General features: G+C 41.7%; 1 protein-coding gene across 1 annotated transcript; it reads left to right on the top strand.

Annotated features, from left to right (window-relative positions):
* The first annotated feature begins 448 nt into the window (after positions 1–448).
* LOC101476195 (tetraspanin-8) lies at positions 449–19,526 on the top strand. The gene is made up of 9 exons (XM_004566478.2): positions 449–737; positions 4,504–4,554; positions 6,172–6,297; positions 6,405–6,479; positions 7,030–7,116; positions 7,457–7,591; positions 16,809–16,841; positions 16,931–17,014; positions 17,499–19,526. The coding sequence occupies exons 1-9, from the start codon at positions 678–680 to the stop codon at positions 17,583–17,585; spliced, it is 738 nt and encodes a 245-aa protein (XP_004566535.1). The 5' UTR covers positions 449–677; the 3' UTR covers positions 17,586–19,526.
* The last annotated feature ends 3,636 nt before the right edge of the window (positions 19,527–23,162 follow it).

Here is a 23,162-nt window from a genome sequence, read left to right as displayed (position 1 = left end):
GATACGGACCCGCCGTGCCGCCTCCTGGGTTTCGGCACCAATGTGGCGTGAATAAGGCACGGCGGGACCACGGAGCAACGTTCAGAGCCAACTTTATTTAATTCACGTCACACCACACACACACCAACCCCTGAGTCCCCGTGTTTTAACACGGCGGGCGTGATTGCGGATGCCGTGCAGGTGCGTCCGCACGGCACCGCAAACCACGCCCCACCACACCTTGCTGAAGTAGAAAAATTGATTTAGTTGCATAATTCCTTGAAGGGGTGGTTTTACCTCTCAAAACCCAAGACGATGTTGAGGCTCTTAATGGAAGACTGGAGGACTGCAGTCTTATCTCTGCTGTATTACGTTTACTCCCCCCCCCCCATTCTGTTTGCCAGTGTTCTTTATACAGTAGTCAGAAATAATTCTTTGATATGTTTTTTTCTTTCAGTTTTTGTTTTGCTTCCTGTTATTAAGTTCATGAGAACTAAAGCATGTTTTTTTTTCTAACTGCATGTGTTTTATGAGGTCTTACTATAGATGTGAGGGTTTGTCCTCAGAGAAGCCTTTTGTGTTTCACTTCTGCGTCCTCCTGAATTCACATTCACTCTGTGTGTTCACAAACGGCAGAAAAGCTGCACATTCTTACACTCTGGGTTACAACCTCACTGCATCACCTCTAAAAATTGAAGATGGGGAAAATTAATGGATGTCTCAAGTGCATTTTTGTCTTCTTCAATGTGCTTTTTGCAGTAAGTGGAATCTTTATTTTTTTGTTTTTAGGATTTCATTTTGATGATTGATTTATTGATTTTTGTTATTATTTATGTTGAAGGAAAGAGAGAAACTAAAAGGATTTATTTTTCACAAGTTTATTTAAAAAAAAAGAAAATTGTTCACTTCAGTTTTATTTATGTAGCACCAAATCACAAGAACAGTTGCCTCGTGGCACTTTACATTGTAAGGTAAAGACCCAACAATAAGACATACATGCAGAAATGGAAAAACTATTTTCAGCATTCTCATATTTTAATCTAACTATGAACCACTGAAGCCTTTTTGTCTTTTACCATGGTGAAGCAGTGCTGCAAGATATAATGATTAAAAGACTGGGCAGTTAGAAGAAGCTGTTTTTCCATAATTTAGAACAAATAAATAAGGATTTATTTTTAATGCTTAGCACACATATTTCCTACTATGTTTTATTAAAATTACATTTACATTGCTTCTAGCAATGAGCACTCTGAGAATTTTTTTCTTCTTAAGCATATATTCTAAAGTAAAACACTGAGGGCAAAAGTATACATATATACATAAATGTATATACATACACACACACACACACACACACACACACACACACACACACACACACACACACACATATATATATATATATATATATTGTATATATATATATGCATATGTGTATATATACGTATATATATGTACACACACACACACACACACACACACACACACACACGCACACACACACATATATATATACATATATATATACACATACATACATATATATACATATATATATATATATATATATATATATATATATATATATATATATATATATATATATATATACAGTGGGGCAAAAAAGTATTTAGTCAGCCACCGATTGTACAAGTTCCCCCACTTAAAATGATGACAGAGGTCAGTAATTTGCACCAGAGGTACACTTCAACTGTGAGAGACAGAATGTGAAAGAAAAATCCATGAATTCACATGGTAGGATTTGTAAAGAATTTATTCGTAAATCAGGGTGGAAAATAAGTATTTGGTCACCTCAAACAAGGAAAATCTCTGGCTCTCACAGACCTGTAACGTCTTCTGTAAGAAGCTTTTCTGTCCCCTACTCGTTACCTGTATGAATGGCACTTGTTTGAACTCATCATCTGTATAAAAGACACCTGTCCACAGCCTCAAACAGTCAGACTCCAAACTCCGCCATGGCCAAGACCAAAGAGCTTTCGAAGGACACCAGGAAAAGTATTGTAGACCTGCACCAGACTGGGAAGAGTGAATCTACAATAGGCAAGCAGCTTGGTGTGAAAAAATCAACTGTGGGAGCAATCATCAGAAAATGGAAGACATACAAGACCACTGATAATCTCCCTCGATCTGGGGCTCCACGCAAGATCTCATCCCGTGGGGTCAAAATGATCATGAGAACGGTGAGCAAAGATCCCAGAACCACACGGGGGGACCTGGTGAATGACCTGCAGAGAGCTGGGACCAAAGTAACAAAGGTCACCATCAGTAACACACTACAACGGCAGGGAATCAAATCCCGCAGTGCCAGACGTGTTCCGCTGCTGAAGCCAGTGCATGTCCAGGCCCGTCTGAAGTTTGCCAGAGAGCACATGGATGATACAGCAGAGGATTGGGAGAATGTCATGTGGTCAGATGAAACCAAAGTAGAACTTTTTGGTATAAACTCAACTCGTCGTGTTTGGAGGAAGAAGAATACTGAGTTGCATCCCAAGAACACCATACCTACTGTGAAGCATGGGGGTGGAAACATCATGCTATGGGGCTGTTTTTCTGCCAAGGGGACGGGATGACTGATCCGTGTTAAGGACAGAATGAATGGGGCCATGTATCGTGAGATTTTGAGCCAAAACCTCCTTCCATCAGTGAGAACTTTGAAGATGAAACGAGGCTGGGTCTTCCAACATGACAATGATCCAAAACACACCGTCCGGGCAACAAAGGAGTGGCTCCGTAAGAAGCATTTGAAAGTCCTGGAGTGGCCTAGCCAGTCTCCAGACCTCAACCCCATAGAAAATCTGTGGCGGGAGTTGAAAGTCCGTGTTGCTCGGCGACAGCCCCAAAACATCACTGCTCTCGAGAAGATCTGCATGGAGGAATGGGCCAAAATACCAGCTACTGTGTGTGCAAACCTGGTAAAGACCTATAGTAAACGTTTGACCTTGCCAACAAAGGTTATGTTACAAAGTATTGAGTTGTATTTTTGTTATTGACCAAATACTTATTTTCCACCCTGATTTACGAATAAATTCGGTGGCTGACTAAATACTTTTTTGCCCCACTGTGTATATATATATATATATATATATATATATATATATATATATATATATATATATATATATATATATATATAGACAAGAAAGCTCCTTACCATGCATGGAGGGTTTCACCCCAAGTCCAGCACCCTGAGGCTGTACGCTAAGCGGAAGGAAGGGGGCCGGGGACTGGTGAGTGTCAGCACCACAGTCCAGGATGAGACAACGAACATCCAAGAATACATTGGGAAGACGGCCCCAACTGACCGAGTGCTCAGTGAATACCTCAGGCAGCAGAAACCCAAGAAAGAGGAGGGAGATGAGAAACCATCATGGAAGGACAGGCCCCTGCACGGTATGTACCACCGGCAGATGGAGGAGGTGGCTGATATCCAGAAATCCTACCAGTGGCTGGACAAAGCTGGACTGAAAGACAGCACAGAGGCACTAATCATGGCAGCACAAGAACAAGCTCTGAGCACAAGATCCATAGAGGCTGGGGTCTATCACACCAGGCAAGACCCCAGGTGCAGGCTGTGTAAAGATGCCCCAGAGACAATCCAGCACATAACAGCAGGGTGCAAGATGCTAGCAGGCAAGGCATACATGGAACGCCATAACCAAGTGGCCGGCATAGTGTATAGGAACATCTCTGCCGAGTATAACCTGGAAGTCCCGAGGTCAAAATGGGAGATGCCCCCAAGGGTGGTGGAGAATGACCGAGCTAAGATCCTGTGGGACTTCCAGATACAGACGGACAAAATGGTGGTGGCTAACCAACCGGACATAGTGGTGGTAGACAAACAGAAGAAGACGGCCGTAGTGATCGATGTAGCGGTTCCGAATGACAGCAATATCAGGAAGAAGGAACACGAGAAGCTGGAGAAATACCAAGGGCTCAGAGAAGAGCTCGAGAGGATGTGGAAGGTGAAGGTAACGGTGGTCCCCGTGGTAATCAGAGCACTAGGTGCGGTGACTCCCAAGCTAGGCGAGTGGCTCCAGCAGATCCCGGGAATAACATCGGAGATCTCTGTCCAGAAGAGCGCAGTCCTGGGAACAGCTAAGATACTGTGCAGGACCCTCAAGCTCCCAGGCCTCTGGTAGAGGACCCGAGCTTGAAGGATAAACCGCCCGCAGGGGCGTGCTGGGTGTGTTTATTTTGTTTTTTTTTACATATATATATATATATATATATATATATATATATATATATTCTGTAACAAATATATGCATGCCCAATGTTTTCTATGGTCAAACCTAACCAATGGGCAGATCGACCAAAGTTTAAACTTGAAATTCTCTGTGGTACTGTTTATCTTTTGTTTCTTTTGTTTTGAAACATTTTTAAAACAAGTCCCTGATGAATTTATCTTTTAAAGAATAAATGTTTCCTTGGTACATTTAGGCAACCATACAGGAACTCTGGTTTTGCTATTGCAGATGACATGATCTGAGTCTCTTTCCTCAGATAGTTGGATTTGGGCTGATTTACGGATTGCTACAGACCTCTACCCATAAGGTAAACAGTCTCATTAATTTTTCAGTTTTTAATTAGAACAAAGCAGATTGCTGATTTTTTTAAGTGTCACTTTCTTTTAAAATGTTTCCTTTTAACATGTTTAATATATCCACATTTTATTCCCCAGCATGCTACCGACCTGTTGTTAGTTAACAAAATATGTTTCAAAATGTTCCTCCAGTTGTTCCTTTTTTCCATACTATTTTTCGAACTATTTGTCAAGCCTTTTGTTACCTGACCCCAACTGTTTTGCAATGTGTTGCCATTTTTAGTACAGAAGTACAAGAACATGACATGCAGTAGTGTCATATAAACCATTAACAGAAAAAGGTAGTACACAAGCCTTGAGACGACTGTTGTGATTTGGCGCCAGTGTTGGGAAGGTTACTTTTAAAATGTATTCCACTACAGATTACAGAATACATACGCCAAAATGTATTCTATAACGTATTCCGTTACGTTACTCAATGAGACTAACGTATTCTGAATACTTTGGATTACTTAATATATTATCATGCTTTTTACAACTACGTGAATGTACTATTGCTGTGTGATTTATTACTGTTACTGAAGGTCCGCGACTCCGAACTGTAGTAAACGGACCTCTGACTAATACGTCGGTTCCGTGTTGGGCTTGTAGCTGAAAAATAGCTTTACTTTGTTGTCTGGGTCACCTTTGCTTGTGAGAGACAGAGAGAGGCGTTGAAAGGCTGCTCCAATGGAACTTATTGTTTCGTAGGAAAACATGAACACAGTGTACAGTCGAGTCTTAATAGCTTACTTACAACTGGGCTCGCCAGGCACTCTTCTTGGCTGCAGTGGTTATTATTATATTTACATGCTTCCAGCTCCCGTTTTTGTTTGATGACAACTCGTACTTTTCCACTCTCCTTTTTCTCCCTCCTCGCGCTCACAGACACATAATGGGTATGGCGATCCATTCTCCCTGCAGCACGGACTACACTGCCTATGATGCTACATTCTTTAGGGCTATACCTGTAGCATTCTGCCTATTAGCTTTACACAACAACAACAACAAAAAGGCGCTTTCTCACCCAGGAAACACACAGTCGCCATGGCAACCATAATGCTGCCGCCTGGAACAACAGAACATAGTTGTCAAACAAAACCGAAACAGTCCTGACCCGCGACAAAATGAAACAGGAAAATACCGCCATGTAATCCATTTATTTTAACAAAGTAACTGTATTCTAAATACCACCTTTTTAAATGGTAACTGTAATGGAATACAGTTACTCATATTTTGTATTTTAAATACGTAACGGCGGTACATGTATTCCGTTACTCCCCAACACTGTTTGGCGCTATATAAATAAAATGAAATTGAATTGAATGAGCTGGCCTCTTCACTCAGGAATGCTACTTGCTGGGTGGTGAGTTGCAGGTTGGTCCTCGTATGGCCTGGTTCAGGTTTTGAAATGCTTCTTGTGTGACCTATGGTAGCATGGGGGGGGTTGGGATAGTCAGTCTAACATGGACCGGACAGTCATGTCTAAAATGTTATTTTGGATGATTGTTTTTGATTTGTTTTTTCATTTGAAGAACTAAATAATTTTCCAGATTAATCCATTGTTGGTGTCCTTTCCTATCATTCAGGAGGAGTTCTCATCACTTGATTTGCCAGACATGATTTGGGGTTGGTTGTTTGCCATCGGCGTCCTCGGTATTTCCTCTCTGGGAATCTTTGCTACGTGCTGTGAGTCAATCATCGGCCTCAAACTAGTATGTACAACTCCACATCAAACAAGATAACAAGCTGATGCTGTGTTAATTTTATAGTTATTAGAACAATAACTGTGGATGCTCTTTGTATTGTTTTGTTTGTACAGTTTGCAAGCTTCATGGGGATTGGAATGATCATCATGTTTTATGGTGGCATCAATGTAGCGACAGGAAGAAATGAGGTCATCTTGTCTTTTCTTTCTTAATTCTGCTGTGTTCTCCATTGCTGTCTGATCAGCTACATTTAGTATTTCCATCTGTTATCTTGCCGCTAGACTTAATTTTTATGTTTTGGAGATAAATTACCTTCATTGTCTTTCTGCAGTATGCTTTTTATATCTCAGTCTTAATAACTCACAATAACCAACACACTACCAAGTGATCAGTTTACTCAACCGTCCTAGTTGGCCATGACCATGGGACTTAAGAGGTACTTTAAAAAGAAAGCAAGTAGCATTTCAGAGAATGAGGATTCAGTCAAAATATTTCAGGAAGATACAAATAAAATCAGAAAGTGTAACTGCTGTAAGAGGAACCATTGAAGGGCCTCTTGGTTATGAGTGGACATATTATTGCTTAAGCGTCTGCTGTCTCATAATCCATAACATTATTATTGCTTCATCTTTCCCTCTGCTTTCTCTGTGCTTTTTGGCCTGCTGTGTCTGTCTGTCTTGAGGAGAATATATTCTTCATTTCTCTACCATTATACTAAAATGTTATTTTCTTTTCCAGATAGAGACTGCCCTCCAGAATGAACTACAAAAGGCCAACATAAGAGAAGAAGTCATTAGAAGTATGGTTGAGAAGATACAGTCAAATGTAATGTTTTTTGCACTATTTACCCCAATAATAGTAGTCTTTCTACTGGCCCTAGTGGATTTTGTTGCAACTGTGCTTTTACAAGTAGTCAACACAGAACTTGTAAGTTACCTAAACATAACAGTAGCACTGGAAGGGCCCAGAGGTGAACAAGGACCAACCTTAAAGGGGAGATCAGCCAAGATTGGAGTCAAAAAACATTTTGATTGCACCATATATTGACTGAATTGTTTTGCAATGATATTTACATTACAGTCACTATATTGATAAAAAACAGAATAGTGGAAAATTTTGTTGAGTATTTCCTGTTGTTTAAAGTCAATCTCTTGTTTGTTAACAGTTTCATTGCTGTGGAATTAGGAACGCCACAGACTGGGGTAATAATATCCCTGACTCCTGTGAATGCATTTCTTCAAATACTGGATATGCAATGAATGGAAGATCCAACTCACTTAGATGCAAATCCAAGCCTCAGGTTGGTTTTACAGAATAGAACTATAATGTCAAGCGAAAAGCAAATTGTTCATACAACAATTTCATGACTAAATGTGTTGTGATTTTGGGTGTTTTTATATGTCAAATGATCATTAAAGCTATCATTGTCGCTGCTAATTTATTTTACCTTTTTTTCTTTCTTTCCTCCCTCCCTCTTTCTTGCTCACATTCCATTCATATTTTTTTATCTCCCCCCACAGTAATTGATAAAATCCAAAAAGAACAGTTAACCTAGTTGTCTCTGAACTCATGTGTCATTAGGCTCTTAACATTGTGTACGCAATGCCTTTATGTGTTTCAGTGTTAACATTTTTTTTGTTTATTTCTTTATCTGTGCGTTTTGTTTAATTTTCTTTCCTTCCTCCTACCATTGTCACATCTGTTTTATTTGGGAAGATTGCACACAACAGCAATATTAAGCAGTTCCAAATTATACAGTGGGGCAAAAAAGTATTTAGTCAGCCACCGATTGTGCAAGTTCCCCCACTTAAAATGATGACAGAGGTCAGTAATTTGCACCAGAGGTACACTTCAACTGTGAGAGACAGAATGTGAAAAAAAAATCCATGAATTCACATGGTAGGATTTGTAAAGAATTTATTCGTAAATTATGGTGGAAAATAAGTATTTGGTCAATAACAAAAATACAACTCAATACTTTGTAACATAACCTTTGTTGGCAATAACAGAGGTCAAACGTTTACTATAGGTCTTTACCAGGTTTGCACACACAGTAGCTGGTATTTTGGCCCATTCCTCCATGCAGATCTTCTCGAGAGCAGTGATGTTTTGGGGCTGTCGCCGAGCAACACGGACTTTCAACTCCCGCCACAGATTTTCTATGGGGTTGAGGTCTGGAGACTGGCTAGGCCACTCCAGGACTTTCAAATGCTTCTTACGGAGCCACTCCTTTGTTGCCCGGGCGGTGTGTTTTGGATCATTGTCATGTTGGAAGACCCAGCCTCATTTCATCTTCAAAGTTCTCACTGATGGAAGGAGGTTTTGGCTCAAAATCTCACGATACATGGCCCCATTCATTCTGTCCTTAACACGGATCAGTCGTCCTGTCCCCTTGGCAGAAAAACAGCCCCATAGCATGATGTTTCCACCCCCATGCTTCACAGTAGGTATGGTGTTCTTGGGATGCAACTCAGTATTCTTCTTCCTCCAAACACGACGAGTTGAGTTTATACCAAAAAGTTCTACTTTGGTTTCATCTGACCACATGACATTCTCCCAATCCTCTGCTGTATCATCCATGTGCTCTCTGGCAAACTTCAGACGGGCCTGGACATGCACTGGCTTCAGCAGCGGAACACGTCTGGCACTGCGGGATTTGATTCCCTGCCGTTGTAGTGTGTTACTGATGGTGACCTTTGTTACTTTGGTCCCAGCTCTCTGCAGGTCATTCACCAGGTCCCCCCGTGTGGTTCTGGGATTTTTGCTCACCGTTCTCATGATCGTTTTGACCCCACGGGATGAGATCTTGCGTGGAGCCCCAGATCGAGGGAGATTATCAGTGGTCCTGTATGTCTTCCATTTTCTGATGATTGCTCCCACAGTTGATTTTTTCACACCAAGCTGCTTGCCTATTGTAGATTCACTCTTCCCAGTCTGGTGCAGGTCTACAATACTTTTCCTGGTGTCCTTCGAAAGCTCTTTGGTCTTGGCCATGGCGGAGTTTGGAGTCTGACTGTTTGAGGCTGTGGACAGGTGTCTTTTATACAGATGATGAGTTCAAACAGGTGCCATTCATACAGGTAACGAGTGGGGGACAGAAAAGCTTCTTACAGAAGACGTTACAGGTCTGTGAGAGCCAGAGATTTTCCTTGTTTGAGGTGACCAAATACTTATTTTCCACCCTAATTTACGAATAAATTCTTTACAAATCCTACCATGTGAATTCATGGATTTTTCTTTCACATTCTGTCTCTCACAGTTGAAGTGTACCTCTGGTGCAAATTACTGACCTCTGTCATCATTTTAAGTGGGGAACTTGCACAATCGGTGGCTGACTAAATACTTTTTTGCCCCACTGTATCTACTCTATAAACCAATCCAGTGACCACATTCAAATTCATCAGCAGTTTTCAAGACTCCTATCAAAAACAATAAAAGATTACTTAAATTAATGGTTGACAATACAGCTATCAGTTATAGGACGTATTAACACCATAAAGTTGATGATATTACCTAAACTCAACTATTTATTCACAATGATCCCTATTTAACCCGCAGAAGCTTTTTTTTCACTATTCTGGACACAATAATAACTTCATTCTACTGGAAAAACAAAAACTCCAGAATAAAACTAAAAATATTACAAAAGTCAAAAGTCCAAGGAGTCCTAGAAGCACCAAATTTCAACTACTACTTCTTAGATAACCAACTACAATACCTTATCAAATGGATGCATTCAACCCATCACCTTCATCCAGGTCTAGACAATCTGATTATAAAGATCGATTAATCAAAGATTTACCATTTATCAGGAATACAATCACACATCACAACGGCTTAAAACCACTGCAACAGCAAACACTGTCAGCTTGCTGGAAGATTAATAAAATAAAAAACACTATATTCTCACCTACAACTCAAACACCCATATGGAATAGCCCTTACATCACTGCAAATAAATTACCCTGATAGGCATTAAATGGAAAGAAAAAGGCATCACACACCTCCGCCACATATTTTATCAGAATAACTTCTTAACATTTCAACAGTTCATTGACATATACAGGATTGACAGAAAATTATTTCGTCAACATAACCAACAAAAACACTCCATCAAAGCAAAATAAGTATCAATAACACTAACGTAGGACAACCATCACTAATAAACAGCATCAATAAAATTGCAAAGTCACAAAAACCACCCTTAAAACCAAATAAACTACTATCCTCTAATGATAATGCACCTCACGCTCAAATTAACAAATGGGAAAAAGACTCCATCATCCAGACAGATAATCAGTTTTGGAGTAGAGTCTGCAATAACATTTTTAGCATGTCTAACAACACCAACATACAAGTAATACAATATAAAATCATACTTCACTAGCTAGGCCCACGTCTTTATTTTAGATTTGACAGCGTTTTAGTAGATACAGGGAGTGCAGAATCATTAGGCAAGTTGTATTTTTGAGGAATAATTTTATTATTGAACAACAAACATGTTCTCAATGAACCCAAAAAACTCATTAATATCAAAGCTGAATGTTTTTGGAAGTAGTTTTTAGTTTGTTTTTAGTTTTAGCTATTTTAGGGGGATATCTGTGTGTGCAGGTGACTATTACTGTGCATAATTATTAGGCAACTTAACAAAAAACAAATATATACCCATTTCAATTATTTATTTTTACCAGTGACACCAATATAACATCTCCACATTCACAAATATACATTTCTGACATTCAAAAACAAAACAAAAACAAATCAGCAAGCAATATAGCCACCTTTCTTTGCAAGGACACTCAAAAGCCTGCCATCCATGGATTCTGTCAGTGTTTTGATCTGTTGACCATCAACATTGCGTGCAGCAGCAACCACAGCCTCCCAGACACTGTTCAGAGAGGTGTACTGTTTTCCCTCCTTGTAAATCTCACATTTGATGATGGACCACAGGTTGTCAATGGGGTTCAGATCAGGTGAACAAGGTGGCCATGTCATTAGTTTTTCTTCTTTTATACCCTTTCTTGCCAGCCACGCTGTGGAGTACTTGGACGCGTGTGATGGAGCATTGTCCTGCATGAAAATCATGTTTTTCTTGAAGGATGCAGACTTCTTCCTGTACCACTGCTTGAAGAAGGTGTCTTCCAGAAACTGGCAGTAGGACTGGGAGTTGAGCTTGACTCCATCCTCAACCCGAAAAGGCCCCACAAGCTCATCTTTGATGATACCAGCCCAAACCAGTACTCCACCTCCACCTTGCTGGCATCTGAGTCAGACTGGAGCTCTCTGCCCTTTACCAATCCAGCCACGGGCCCATCCATCTGGCCCATCAAGACTCACTCTCATTTCATCAGTCCATAAAACCTTGGAAAAATCAGTCTTGAGATATTTCTTGGCCCAGTCTTGACGTTTCAGCTTGTGTGTCTTGTTCAGTGGTGCATCCCTCTGCAAGATATCTCACTATTTTTGACTTTTCTGTGCCTGTCAAGTCCTTCTTTTGACCCATTTTGCCAAAGGAAAGGAAGTTGCCTAATAATTATGCACACCTGATATAAGGTGTTGATGTCATTAGACCACACCCCTTCTCATTACAGAGATGCACATCACCTAATATGATTAATTGGTAGTAGGCTTTCGAGCCTATACAGCTTGGAGTAAGACAACATGCATGAAGAGGATGATGTGGACAAAATACTCATTTGCATAATAATTCTGCACTCCCTGTATAGGTAAATGGCTTGGATGTGAATTCAGCTGCGGTTTGGGGAATTCCTCGAACGGGACTGGTCGTGGTTCCCGGGCCTAGCAGATCCCCATGTACTAAACAGAAGTGAAGGAGTTAAAGAAGAGGGAGGGTAGGGCACGTAAACGAGAATGAACAGCTTGTAGAACTGGGGGAACATATATAGATGAGAACCGGAAGGAGTGCGTTTGGAGGCATGGTACCTCTCCTGAAATTCCGATACTTTATCTCCAATAGGACTTAGTGAATAAGACATTTGCACAAACTGCACACTCAACACCACTGATGAACACCTTCAAGCATTCTGGCTCTGTCCACCAATACAAAACGTCTGGAAAGAAATAACTACTAAAATATCCCAAATCCTTGACCACCTCTCCCTCTGTTTACTTGGCGATATGGAAGAACTAAACAAACTCCAAATACATCAAAACACCTCTGCTTGTGGTCCTGATTATTGCCAAGATACTGCTCAACTGGAAAAACTTCTCTTTAGGCTCTCGGAGGAGGCGGACGCACTTTTTCTCCTCTCCTCTCCCTTATCTTCCCTGCTTATGTCCTTGTCTAGTCTCGTGTTTTTTGTATTACTTTCCCTGGAACACACTCTCACAGTCTGTTTCTAAAACCTAAAGAGAATTATGGATTTGATCAACTGGTCTCTGAATGCTATTGACACCCTTTTCTCAATGAGAAGTCTGGGCTCGGGAGAGCCCGAGTGCCCTGGAGGTACTTTCCCTGCCGGATACACGATGGACGGATTGAGAGACCAGTGTCGGAGTGTTAAAGAACAGCTTTGAAATTCTCATGAGTTGTTGCAAAAGAAAAATTACCATCATAATCCGGCAACCCCTTCGGCGCCAGCTGTGGGCTCAAGGCTGGAGCCGAACAAAAACTCCCTGATAACGACTGTGTTGAGTCTGTTCCTTCCCATTCCATGCAAGGCCACCTGGGTTGGCTGGAAGACTATTTACTTAGCCTGGCAGGGCGAAGGACACCGTCTCAGCTGAACTCTGGACACGCACACACATACATATACTGATACTGATAAGCACTCACTGACGCATCACCCTCCCTGCCCCGGATCCAACACCACCTCCAACGCTTACCTCCCCTCTGATGTGGACATCGGGTCAGCTGGAGGCGCAGTCGAAGATTGCAGCGGTCCCAGATCAGATGTACACACTGGAACACTTTCCCATGCTGCTTGTCTGTGTTTATTGTCCTATGGTGTGTTGATATCTGTGCATTCCTGTATTATCCTTTTGTGTTACACATTTTGTTTCTTTTGTTTTTTTCTTCGCTACCTAGCCTGACCTGTCTCCCTAATGTGATGTTTGTGTATTGTATGTACGGTCGGCAAGGTCTGTCATCTCGGTTGTGGGCAAAAGACCTGCAACTGACAAATAAAGGCTATCTCTCAAAAAGATCACCACATTACAATGGGTAGGCCTCCTCACACAAGTAGGGTAAACAGAGAGGCCCAGACCTCCCTCTAAGGGAGATCTCTAAGGGAGAGGCCAGCCACCCTTCGAATTAAGCTCCTTTCCGCAATGTCGTTCTTTTGTTCACTACCAAAAGTGCCCAAAAGAACTCGTGACCCTGAGGGTACGGACAAAGATCGACCGATTAATTGAGAGCTTCACTTTTATAATTTTTTATTTATAAAGTTTTGCACATGTAATTTAACATATCAGGCCCAATACAGCAAGTATCAACCGATATAAAGACATATATCAAAACAGGTTGGGCCATTGAGATTCGGATGATAACAATAAAACAGAAAAAAAATAAAATAAAAAATAATAATAATAATAATAATGAGCTTCACTCATTAGCTTCACACGAGCTTCACTTTTATGCTCAGCTCTCTCTTCATCATGACGGGCCGGTACCACTGCAGCCACACCACCAATCCGTCTGTCGATCTCTGTCTCCATTCTCCCATCAACTCTTCCACTTGGGGCAGAAACTCGTCCCCGACCCGGAGTGGGCACTCCACTCTTTTCCGGCTGAGAACTATGGCCTCAGATTTGGAGATGCTAATCCTCATTCCTGCTGCTTCACACTCGGCTGCGAACTGTTCCAGTGTGAGCTGGAGGCCATCACCCGATGAAGCCAACAAAACCACATCATCCGTGAAAAGCAGGAATGAGATTCTGAGGCCACCTAAGTGAAAGCCCTCCAGCACTTGGCTGCGCCTATAAATCCTGTCCATAAAAGTTATGAACAGAATCGGTGACAAAGGGCAGCCTTGGCGGAGCCCATCACCCACGAGGAACGAGTCCCCCTTATTGCCGGCTATGCGAACCAAGCTCTTGCAATGGTTGTATAGGGATCGAATGGGCAATGGGCCAGACACCCCATACTCCTGCAGCACCTCCATAGGACACCCTGAAGGACATGGTCGAATGCCTTCTCCAAGTCCACAAAACACGTGTAGACTGGTTGTGCAAATTCTCATGCGCTGTCAAATATCATTGAGAGGATAAAGAGCTGATCCAGTGTCCCGCGACCAGGACGAAAACCACATTGTTCATCCTGTATCCGAGGATCGACTAACAGACGGAGTCTCCTTTCCAGCACCCTGTCATAGACTTTCCCAGGGAGGCTGAGGAGTGTGATCCCCCTGTAGTTGGAACACACCCTCCGGTCCCCCTTCTTAAAAATGGGGACCACCACCCTAGTCTGCCAGTCCACGGGTACTGCCCCTGATCTCCATGCAATATTGCAGAGGCGTGTCAGCCAGGACAGCCCTACAACATTCAGAACCGTCAGGAACTCAGGGCGGACCTCATCCACGTCAGGGGCTCTGCCACCAAGGAGTTGTTTAACTGCCTCAGTGACCTCACCCCCGGAAATTTGCGGGTCATCCCCCTCAGCCCCAGACTCTGCTTCCTTCATGGAAGACGTGCCAGTGCGATTAAGGAGGTCCTTGAAGTATTCCTTCCACCGCCCAACAATTTTCTCAGTCGAAGTCAGCAGCGCTCCACCGGCACTATACACAGTACAGGTAGAGCACCGCGTTCCCCTCCTGCCAGAATCTCTTTGAGGCAATTCGAAGGTCTTTTTCCATGGCCTCTCCAAACTCCTCCCACACCCGAGTTTTTGCTTCAGCCACTGCCCGAGCAGCATTCTGCTTTGCCTGTTGGTACCTGTCAGCTGCCTCCGAAGTCCCACAGGCTAACCAAGCCCAATAGTACTCCTTCTTCAGCCTGGTGGCTCCCTTCAACTCTGGGTACTACCATTTGGTTTGGGGGTTACTACCACGATAGGCACCAACCATCTTGCAGCCACAGCTCAGTGCAGCAGCTTCTGCAATGGAGGTGCTGAACATGGTCCATTCGGACCCATTGTCCCCAGTCTCCCTTGGAATGCTATCGAAGCTCTGCCGAAGAAGATCTCACGGACTGGGGCTCTGCTTGGTGTTCCCAGCACACCCTCACTATATGTTTAGGCACGCCAGGTCTGTCCAGCGTCCTCCCCTGGTACCTGATCCAATTCACCACCAGGTGGTGATCAGCTGACAGCTCAGCCCCTCTCTTTACCCGAGTGTCCAGAACATGGCTGCAGGTTTGGTGCTACGACTACAAAATCGATCATTGACCTGCGGCCTAGAGCGTCCTGGTGCCACGTGCACTTTTGGACACTCTTATGTTCAAACATAGTGTTCGTTATGGCCAAACTTTGGTTTGCAAGAAGTCCAATAACAAAACACCACTCGGGTTCAGATCAGGGAGGCCGGTCCTCCCAATCACGCCCCTCCAGGTCACACTGTCGTTACCCATGTGAGCATTGAAGTCTGCCAGTAGGGCACCTTCCAGCATCCCACAGGGACTCTAAAAAAGCTGGATACTCTGAGCTGCCACTTGGCGCATAAGCGCAGATGACAGTCAGGACCCGTTCCCTGACCCAAAGGTGCAGGGAACAAAACCCTCTCACCCACTGGCAAGAACCCCAACGTACAGGCAGCAAGCCGAGGAGATATTAGAATACCCGCCCCAGCCCACTGCCTCTCACCAGGGGCAACTCCAGACTAAGACAGAGTCCAGCGCCTCTCCAGGAGATTGGTTCCAGAGCCCGAGCCATGCATTGAGGTGAGCCCGACTATATCTAGCTAGTACCTCTCAGCCTCACGCACTAACTCAGGCTCCTTCCCCAGAGAGGTGACATTCCATGTCCCAATTGCCAGTCTTGGTTGCCGGGGATCAGTCAGCCAGGACCTCTGCTCCTGGCCGCCGCACAGCGCACAATGCACCTGACCTCTATGCCGCTTCCTGAGGGTGGTTGGCCTGCAGGAGGATGGGCCCATGTCCCCTTTTCGGGCTGTGCCCTGCCGGGCCGCTCACCCTCAGGCACCCTCCCCAGGCCTGGCTCCAGGGCGGGGCCCCAGTAACCTTATCCTGGGCAGGGTAAACTGTTCCCTCGGTGATATTCTCATAAGGGTCTTCTGAATCACTCTTTGCCTGGTCCCTCACCCAGGACCAACTTGCCATGGGAGACCCTACCAGGGGGTAAAAGCCCCCAAGCAACATAGGCCCTGGCATCTCTGGGACACACAAACCCCTCCACCATGATAAGGTAGTGATTCGCGGAGGGGTATATTATATTATATTACATGAACAAGAATCGGAATTGAAGGAGATTTGCATTGATGGGGGGTTGAACATGAGTATCTAACAAAGAGGCTGGTGAGTGTAATCTCACCAGAATAAAACAACCTAAAACATTAACAGACTGTTTCTATTTACATCCACATTTTGCTCTTGTGTTCTTGCAGGGAACCAGTGGCCCACATGAAATCTATGAACAGGTATTCAATCATCTGACCTACCAGCCAATCAAAACACTGTACACTGTACTGCTGGTCAGATAATTACCATTTTCTCTTCTCTTCTGCAGCCCTGCTATGACATTATCCTTGAACTTTTGAACCTTTTCTTTAACATCCTGTTTGGCTTCTTCTTTGGATTTGCTGTTATAGCAGTAAGCTCTATCGTTTTTTTATTTTATTGCCATGGTTACCTCTGTGTGTCACTGACTCTGTTGTTCTTTAAGATTTTGTCAAAATCACCTTTGACTCCTTTAACCTGTACATTCAATAACTGTTCAACAGTGAAAAATCATTTTAACATAGTACTTGACTCTGGTCAATGGACTGCTAATCAAACAAAATATGGAATTTGAAGATGTTATTCTGATCTATGCGTTACAGTCTTTATTGTCCACTTTTTTGGCCACTTTGTTGCAAACTTGATAAGCCAAAACGTTTACATTTCAAATGTTTTTTCTTTTTAATTTAATCTATAATATTCATTTATCTTATGTAGCTTATTAGCCTCCTGATTTCAACTTTAACTAGCATGAAGCTGGAAACTCTTCAGTTTTAGACTAAAAGCCAGTCATTACAGTGTTGGAGCAGTACATACAAACAATACATTTTGATCATTCTTCTTCTCTGTCTTTATAGCTGCTGGGCCTGCTCATTACCATCTGCATGATTAATCAGGTCAAAAGTGACGACAGTAGAGGATCCATGTACTTGAGGAAATATTAAAGGGAGCCACCACACCACATGTCCTCTGGCCTTTGGGTTATAGTGCATCAACAGGAGTCGTGATCAGGATGTCACCTCGTTTTTATTTCACTGTGTTTTACTCACAAAAAAAAGAGAGAGTGAGAAAAGAAAAAAATAGTAATATGTGCTTTGTAAGTAATGTCTTTCTTTTCCTTCCAGTTTTTTAACATACCAAGCATAGCTTTAAAAGCAAAAATTTATTTTCTGAAAAGCTTTGTAACTTTTTTGTTATTTGATGATTTTCAGTGTTTAGTCATCTTAAATAGAGACCAATTATAGTAAAGAAATTAGATCTCAAAATCGGACTCTCTGTCTCTCGATTTCTTATAAGTACCAGTGAAAAGTTTGGACACATCTTCTCATTTAATGGCTTTTCTTTTTTTTTCATAACTATTTACATTGTAGATTCTCACTGAAGGCATCTGAACTATGAATGAACACATATGGAATTATGTAGTAAACAAAAAGGTGTAAAATAACTCAAAACATGTTTTATATTTTAGATTCTTCAAAGTAGCCACCCTTTGCTGTGATTACTGCTTTGCATTCTCTCAATGAGCTTCATGAGGTCGTCACCCGAAATGGTTTTCCAACAGTTTTGAAGGATTTCCCAGAGATGATGAGCACTTGTTGGCCCTTTTGCCTTCAGTCTGTGGTCCATCTCATCCCAAGCCATCTTGACTGGGTATAGGTCAGGTGACTGAAGGCCAGGCAATCTGGCACAGCACTTCATCACTGTCCTTCTTGGTAGTTAGTTTAACATTCTCTATTCCCAGCACCTCATCCTTCAAGAAAAAGGTCGCTAAAATATGTCCATTCCACGGTAGTCATTGTCCTGTTAAAAAATAAATGATGGTCCAACTAAACACAAACCAGATGGGGTGGCATGACGCTGCAGGATGCTGTGGTAGCCTTGCTGGTTCAGCGTGCCTTCAGTTTTGAATAAATCCCCAACAGTGTCACCAGCACAGCACCCCCACACTGTCACACCTTCTCCTCCACTACATAACTGATTGTCCAAACACCATTAAAGGGTTAAACAGGGCAGATTTATTCATCATATTAGTTATTAGTCAAATCGACATGGCACAGCCAAGAGGGAGATCACAACAAAGATTTTATGAACCAGGAGCTAGAAATAACAAACTCAGATACACAAAAAAATTGCAAAACTGAAGATTAAATCATACAAAAAACTAGTATGAAAATCTCTTAAATCGAAAAAAAAAAAAAAAGAATCACAATCCCATAAGAAACTCAAAAACTGGGTCAAAGACCAAGGCCATGACAGAAGGTTGGAACTGGGTTGGAACTGGGAAGGACATTACTCCAAAGGTAGCGCCCTCCATTAAAGTTGGAAAAGGGAGAAAAAACAGAATAAGTTTTGGTTCTTATCAAGGGCGAGCCATTCAGGTATCACTGGGACATGCCATCCCAAGTCGGAACAATTAATTTAAAAAAATTGTTTTTTGTTGAAACTTGTAATTCTAACAGAGCTTGAAGTTTTACTGGAGTTTCCATGTTAATTGATAATTTTCTTTCTAGAAGCACCTTTGAATTAGTTCCTAGAATGATTTTGCATGTTCTCCCATGAGTTATTAGTTTCCTGGACACATTTAAAAAGGAAAAGCTGGTTTTCTAAACAAACAAACAAACAAACAAACAAACAAACAAACAAACAAACAAACAAAAAAACCCTCTTAGCTTAAAATTATGATTTCTGGAAAAATCTTTTTTTGTTTTTTCCCCCAGTGCTGTTGAGAATCTAAGAGAATTTGGGGGATTTCTGTTTTTCTTCTTAGAGATTTTTGAGACTTTAACCTGAGAGATTTAGCTTCTCTTAGGTTTTTGTAAGAATGTGCACATTTTTGATGACTTGATTACCTTTGGACTCTGTTATTTTGTCTTATCAGAATTAAAGCTTCCTTTTATGTTCCACTCCTATGTTCTGCATGCTGAGTTTGTTATCAGTAACTGATACAAAAAAATATCAGTACAATCTTCAGACAACCACTGATTTTTCTTTAGTTTCTACAAACTTGTTGTCATATTTTCACTCCATTGTGACTTGTTGTACTAGACAGACAAACAGTGTTGAAACTACAATTTTTGACTACAACAGAGGGAAATACCAACCATACCAACCAGCAGCTGTTTTGCTTCCATGTGTCTAACCTCCTGAAGTGCATTTTTATCTTTCTTTGTAAAATCAGCTGCTCTGCTGCTAGTGCGCTTTTCCATAATTGGGATTGGTCAGATAATGCAAATGCCATCCTGGGTTATCTCAGAGAGTTGATGAGCCTCAAGGTGGCAGTAATGGTGTACAATCCTGCAGCAGATGAGCATGTGGGTTGTGTGTGGTGTGAAATTAAATTCTCCAGTCTGAGTTTGTTTCTTCTGATCTTGAGTCATTAAAAACATGAAAGGAAAACCAAAGGAAACAAAAAGAGAGATCAGCATATTAGAGCTAAACTGCCATTTGGACTCATGCCAGAAATTCATAGGAGAAATGAGGGGTGGCGAGCTGATTACAGGAAGACAAAATGTTTTGACTTTATCTACTGTGATGTTGGAGACAACATGAAAGTAAACAATGTTCCCACGCCCAAAATCAGCTACAGAAGCTGTTCAGATTTCATGCTTTGCAGTGTTCTTATGAATCTCAGGAGTTTTTACCGTTTTTTCTGATGGCTTAAGCATATTTTTTGTAACTATTGGCTATTTTTGCAAAACTCTACACACAAATCAGAAAACCCTTCACCAAATCAGCAAAACATTGTAGTTTTCTTGCAAAAGCTAATAAACCTTGCTTAACTGTCCAAACCTTCGTAAAAATGGTATTTTTGTATCAAACAGTTAACACAAGCCATCACATTAATAAGCACACAATGCACCAACCTAACACTGATGGTATGAATAAAAAACACATCTGGCTTTTGCTGGTGTTTATTCACACACATCAAAACAAACACAAGTGCTTATTTCCAATTCAAAACAAAATAGTAATTACACTGAGTTTTTACGTGCTTCTGAGTGTTTACGTGTTTTGGAGTTGGTACGTGCTTCAGAGTTCGTATGTGTTTTGAAGTTTGTACGTGCTTTGTCTCTAGGGGCCACCGTAAATATACTTTTATTTTTTCACTCCACATAAATTGAAATAAATAAATCAGATAATACAAAACCCAACTATTCACAGTTCAACTTTTAACTATTTAAATTTTCAGCTTTTTCCTTTTAAACATATTTAAAGTGTAACACCACAAAACACTGCAAACCACAACACAATTAAATATAAATTAAAATATGAAAACAAAAAGAAGATGCATATTCTCTGTCATATAGGCCTGCATGAATAAACTTTCTGAATCCTTTATCATCCGCAACTGAAAATAGTTGTGGGTCATTACTGTACCTTTCTAATGTGATGTTGTTGTCCCTGGCTCTCTTTCTCAGTCTCTCCCTCCTGCTCTGTTCCTGTGCTACTGCGTAGTGATGTTCGATTCGTGAACAAATACTCGAGAATCACTTTACTGACTCGTGAATCATGATTCACAAGCGCAACTGACTCACTGACTCATCCCTGTTTCTGTTAGCAAACTAATCCCATTATTAGAAATATATCTAGCTTATAATTAAAATTGTGGGTAAAAAAACAACAGCCAGTTTCTTAACAAAAACATTCCTGCTCTGAACTGGAAGAAAAAACCCTGAGTAGAAGCTCACATCACACATCAAGACAACAGCTCCTCGGTTCACTGTAGCATCGCTCAGCTAGCATGCTAACAGCACATTTGAGTTACTCACACCCTCATAGTAGAAGCGAATCACTCAGGACTCACTAACCTCCTCCCTCCTGGCTCACAGCTCAAACGAGTTGAATGAATCACTGGCTGTGTCCGAATTCAGGGGAAGGATGCTCATAAGGACACTACCTACCTACGTCACAAGGTAGTGTCCTTAGACGGACGGGTAGTCAGGAAGTGAGTGGCTGTGGACAGCCCCCTTTTTTTTCTCTATAGAAACTTTATTGAACAAACAATGAGTATCCAACATAACAGACGGGCTGTGGACAGCCTCCTAGCCTTCAACTCTGCCCTTACTTATGTGTTTTTCCGTCGCTAACGCCACAGCGCGAAAAATTTAAAATGGACCCACAAATGTTGCTCCGTTGTGTGGACAATTTTATTTCTTGAGGAGCAAGAAAAACCTTATCGTTGTCACCCGCACGTTTTGTACCTTAGGCTCATCAGAGACAATCATATCTAGGTAAAATAATTTCCTTTAATCTACACGTATTTAGGAATTACTCTGCTAATTACACGTATGAATTATTGCCAGCGTTGTGCCAAAAAGTGTTCGCCTGCCAAAACTGATTTCCAATGTTTCCGTGTGTAATATCTTTATGTATGTTGGTAAATAGACTTCGGTGAACATGGTTTACAAAGGGGTTTTATATATACAATAATTACCTGTTGTTCAAGTATCTTCATAACTCTGGTTGTAATGTAGGTACACTTGATATATTTGTTGCGCTGTCTGCTGTCCTCTTGGCCAGATTACTCTTTTTTTTTTTTCATCATTGTTTTTATTGCAGATTTTCCTTTAACAAGACAGTGTCTCGACATTAGACACAGAACAACAAAACAGTACAAACACAAAACGTACACAACAGCTCTTAAATAAGGCATAATACAAGATACAAAATACAAAATATAACATACAAGAGGTGGTGAGTCAGTCTTACAGCGCCCGGGTGGTGATCACGTGCGTAGTAGTCCTTTGAATAAGATAGCGGAAAGGTCCGGTCCAATATAGTCCAAAAAGGGGTGCCACATCCCATAGAACTGACCCACACTGTGGTGTATAACGTGTGTGAGATATTCCAGAGGAATCAGTTCAAAAATTATTTTGCACCAGCCACAGACAGTGGGAGTCCTATCGTTGATCCATTGTAAGAGGATATTTTTCCTGGCTGCAAATGTTAGAGTATTATACAATCTTTTGTTGGCCGCCGCTTTTAGGCGGTCACTTGGAAGACCTAGAATCAGAGATAAAGGGTCCATCTCTATATCAACGTGGAAGATTTTCCCCAGTTCACCTGTAATGTCAGCCCAGTATTCTTGAAGCTTGTAACAGGACCAAAAACAGTGAGTTAAAGCCCTTACATCAGTTTTGCACTTAAGACACACAGGGGAAAGAGAGCGGTTGAAGAGGTGTCTGCGGTGAGGGGATACGTGTAATCTGTGTAAAATCTTAAGTTGGATTGCTCTTGTCCGAGTACAAATTGAAATCCTTTTTGCGAGAGACCAAACGGTATCCCACTTATCTTCATCTATGGTTACCGACAGTTCCCTCTCCCACACACCTCTAATCCCCTGCGCATCAGTGGTAGTCAAAGCATTAAGCACATGATAAAATGAACTCAGCGACACCTTCAGCTGTTGCCTAAACAAAACCTTCTCAACATCAGATACTTCAGGGTGCTCAGCAAGGGTTGTACTGTGAGTGATATAGTGTCGTATTTGCAGAAAACGAAAGAAATCCTGTCTAGGCAAG

Source organism: Maylandia zebra, linkage group LG17 (assembly GCF_041146795.1).
Source record: "Maylandia zebra isolate NMK-2024a linkage group LG17, Mzebra_GT3a, whole genome shotgun sequence".
In the NCBI taxonomy this organism is placed as follows: Eukaryota; Metazoa; Chordata; class Actinopteri; order Cichliformes; family Cichlidae; genus Maylandia; species Maylandia zebra.
This window is presented reverse-complemented; position numbering and strand designations above follow the sequence as displayed.

Excerpts from the sequence above, each read along its gene's own strand:
- LOC101476195 (XM_004566478.2), top strand. The coding sequence starts at position 678 with ATGGGGAAAATTAATGGATGTCTCAAGTGCATTTTTGTCTTCTTCAAT. Across the intron at positions 4,555-6,171 it reads TACAGACCTCTACCCATAAG|GAGGAGTTCTCATCACTTGA; the intron begins GTAAACAGTCTC and ends CCTATCATTCAG. Across the intron at positions 7,117-7,456 it reads TTGAGAAGATACAGTCAAAT|TTTCATTGCTGTGGAATTAG; the intron begins GTAATGTTTTTT and ends GTTTGTTAACAG.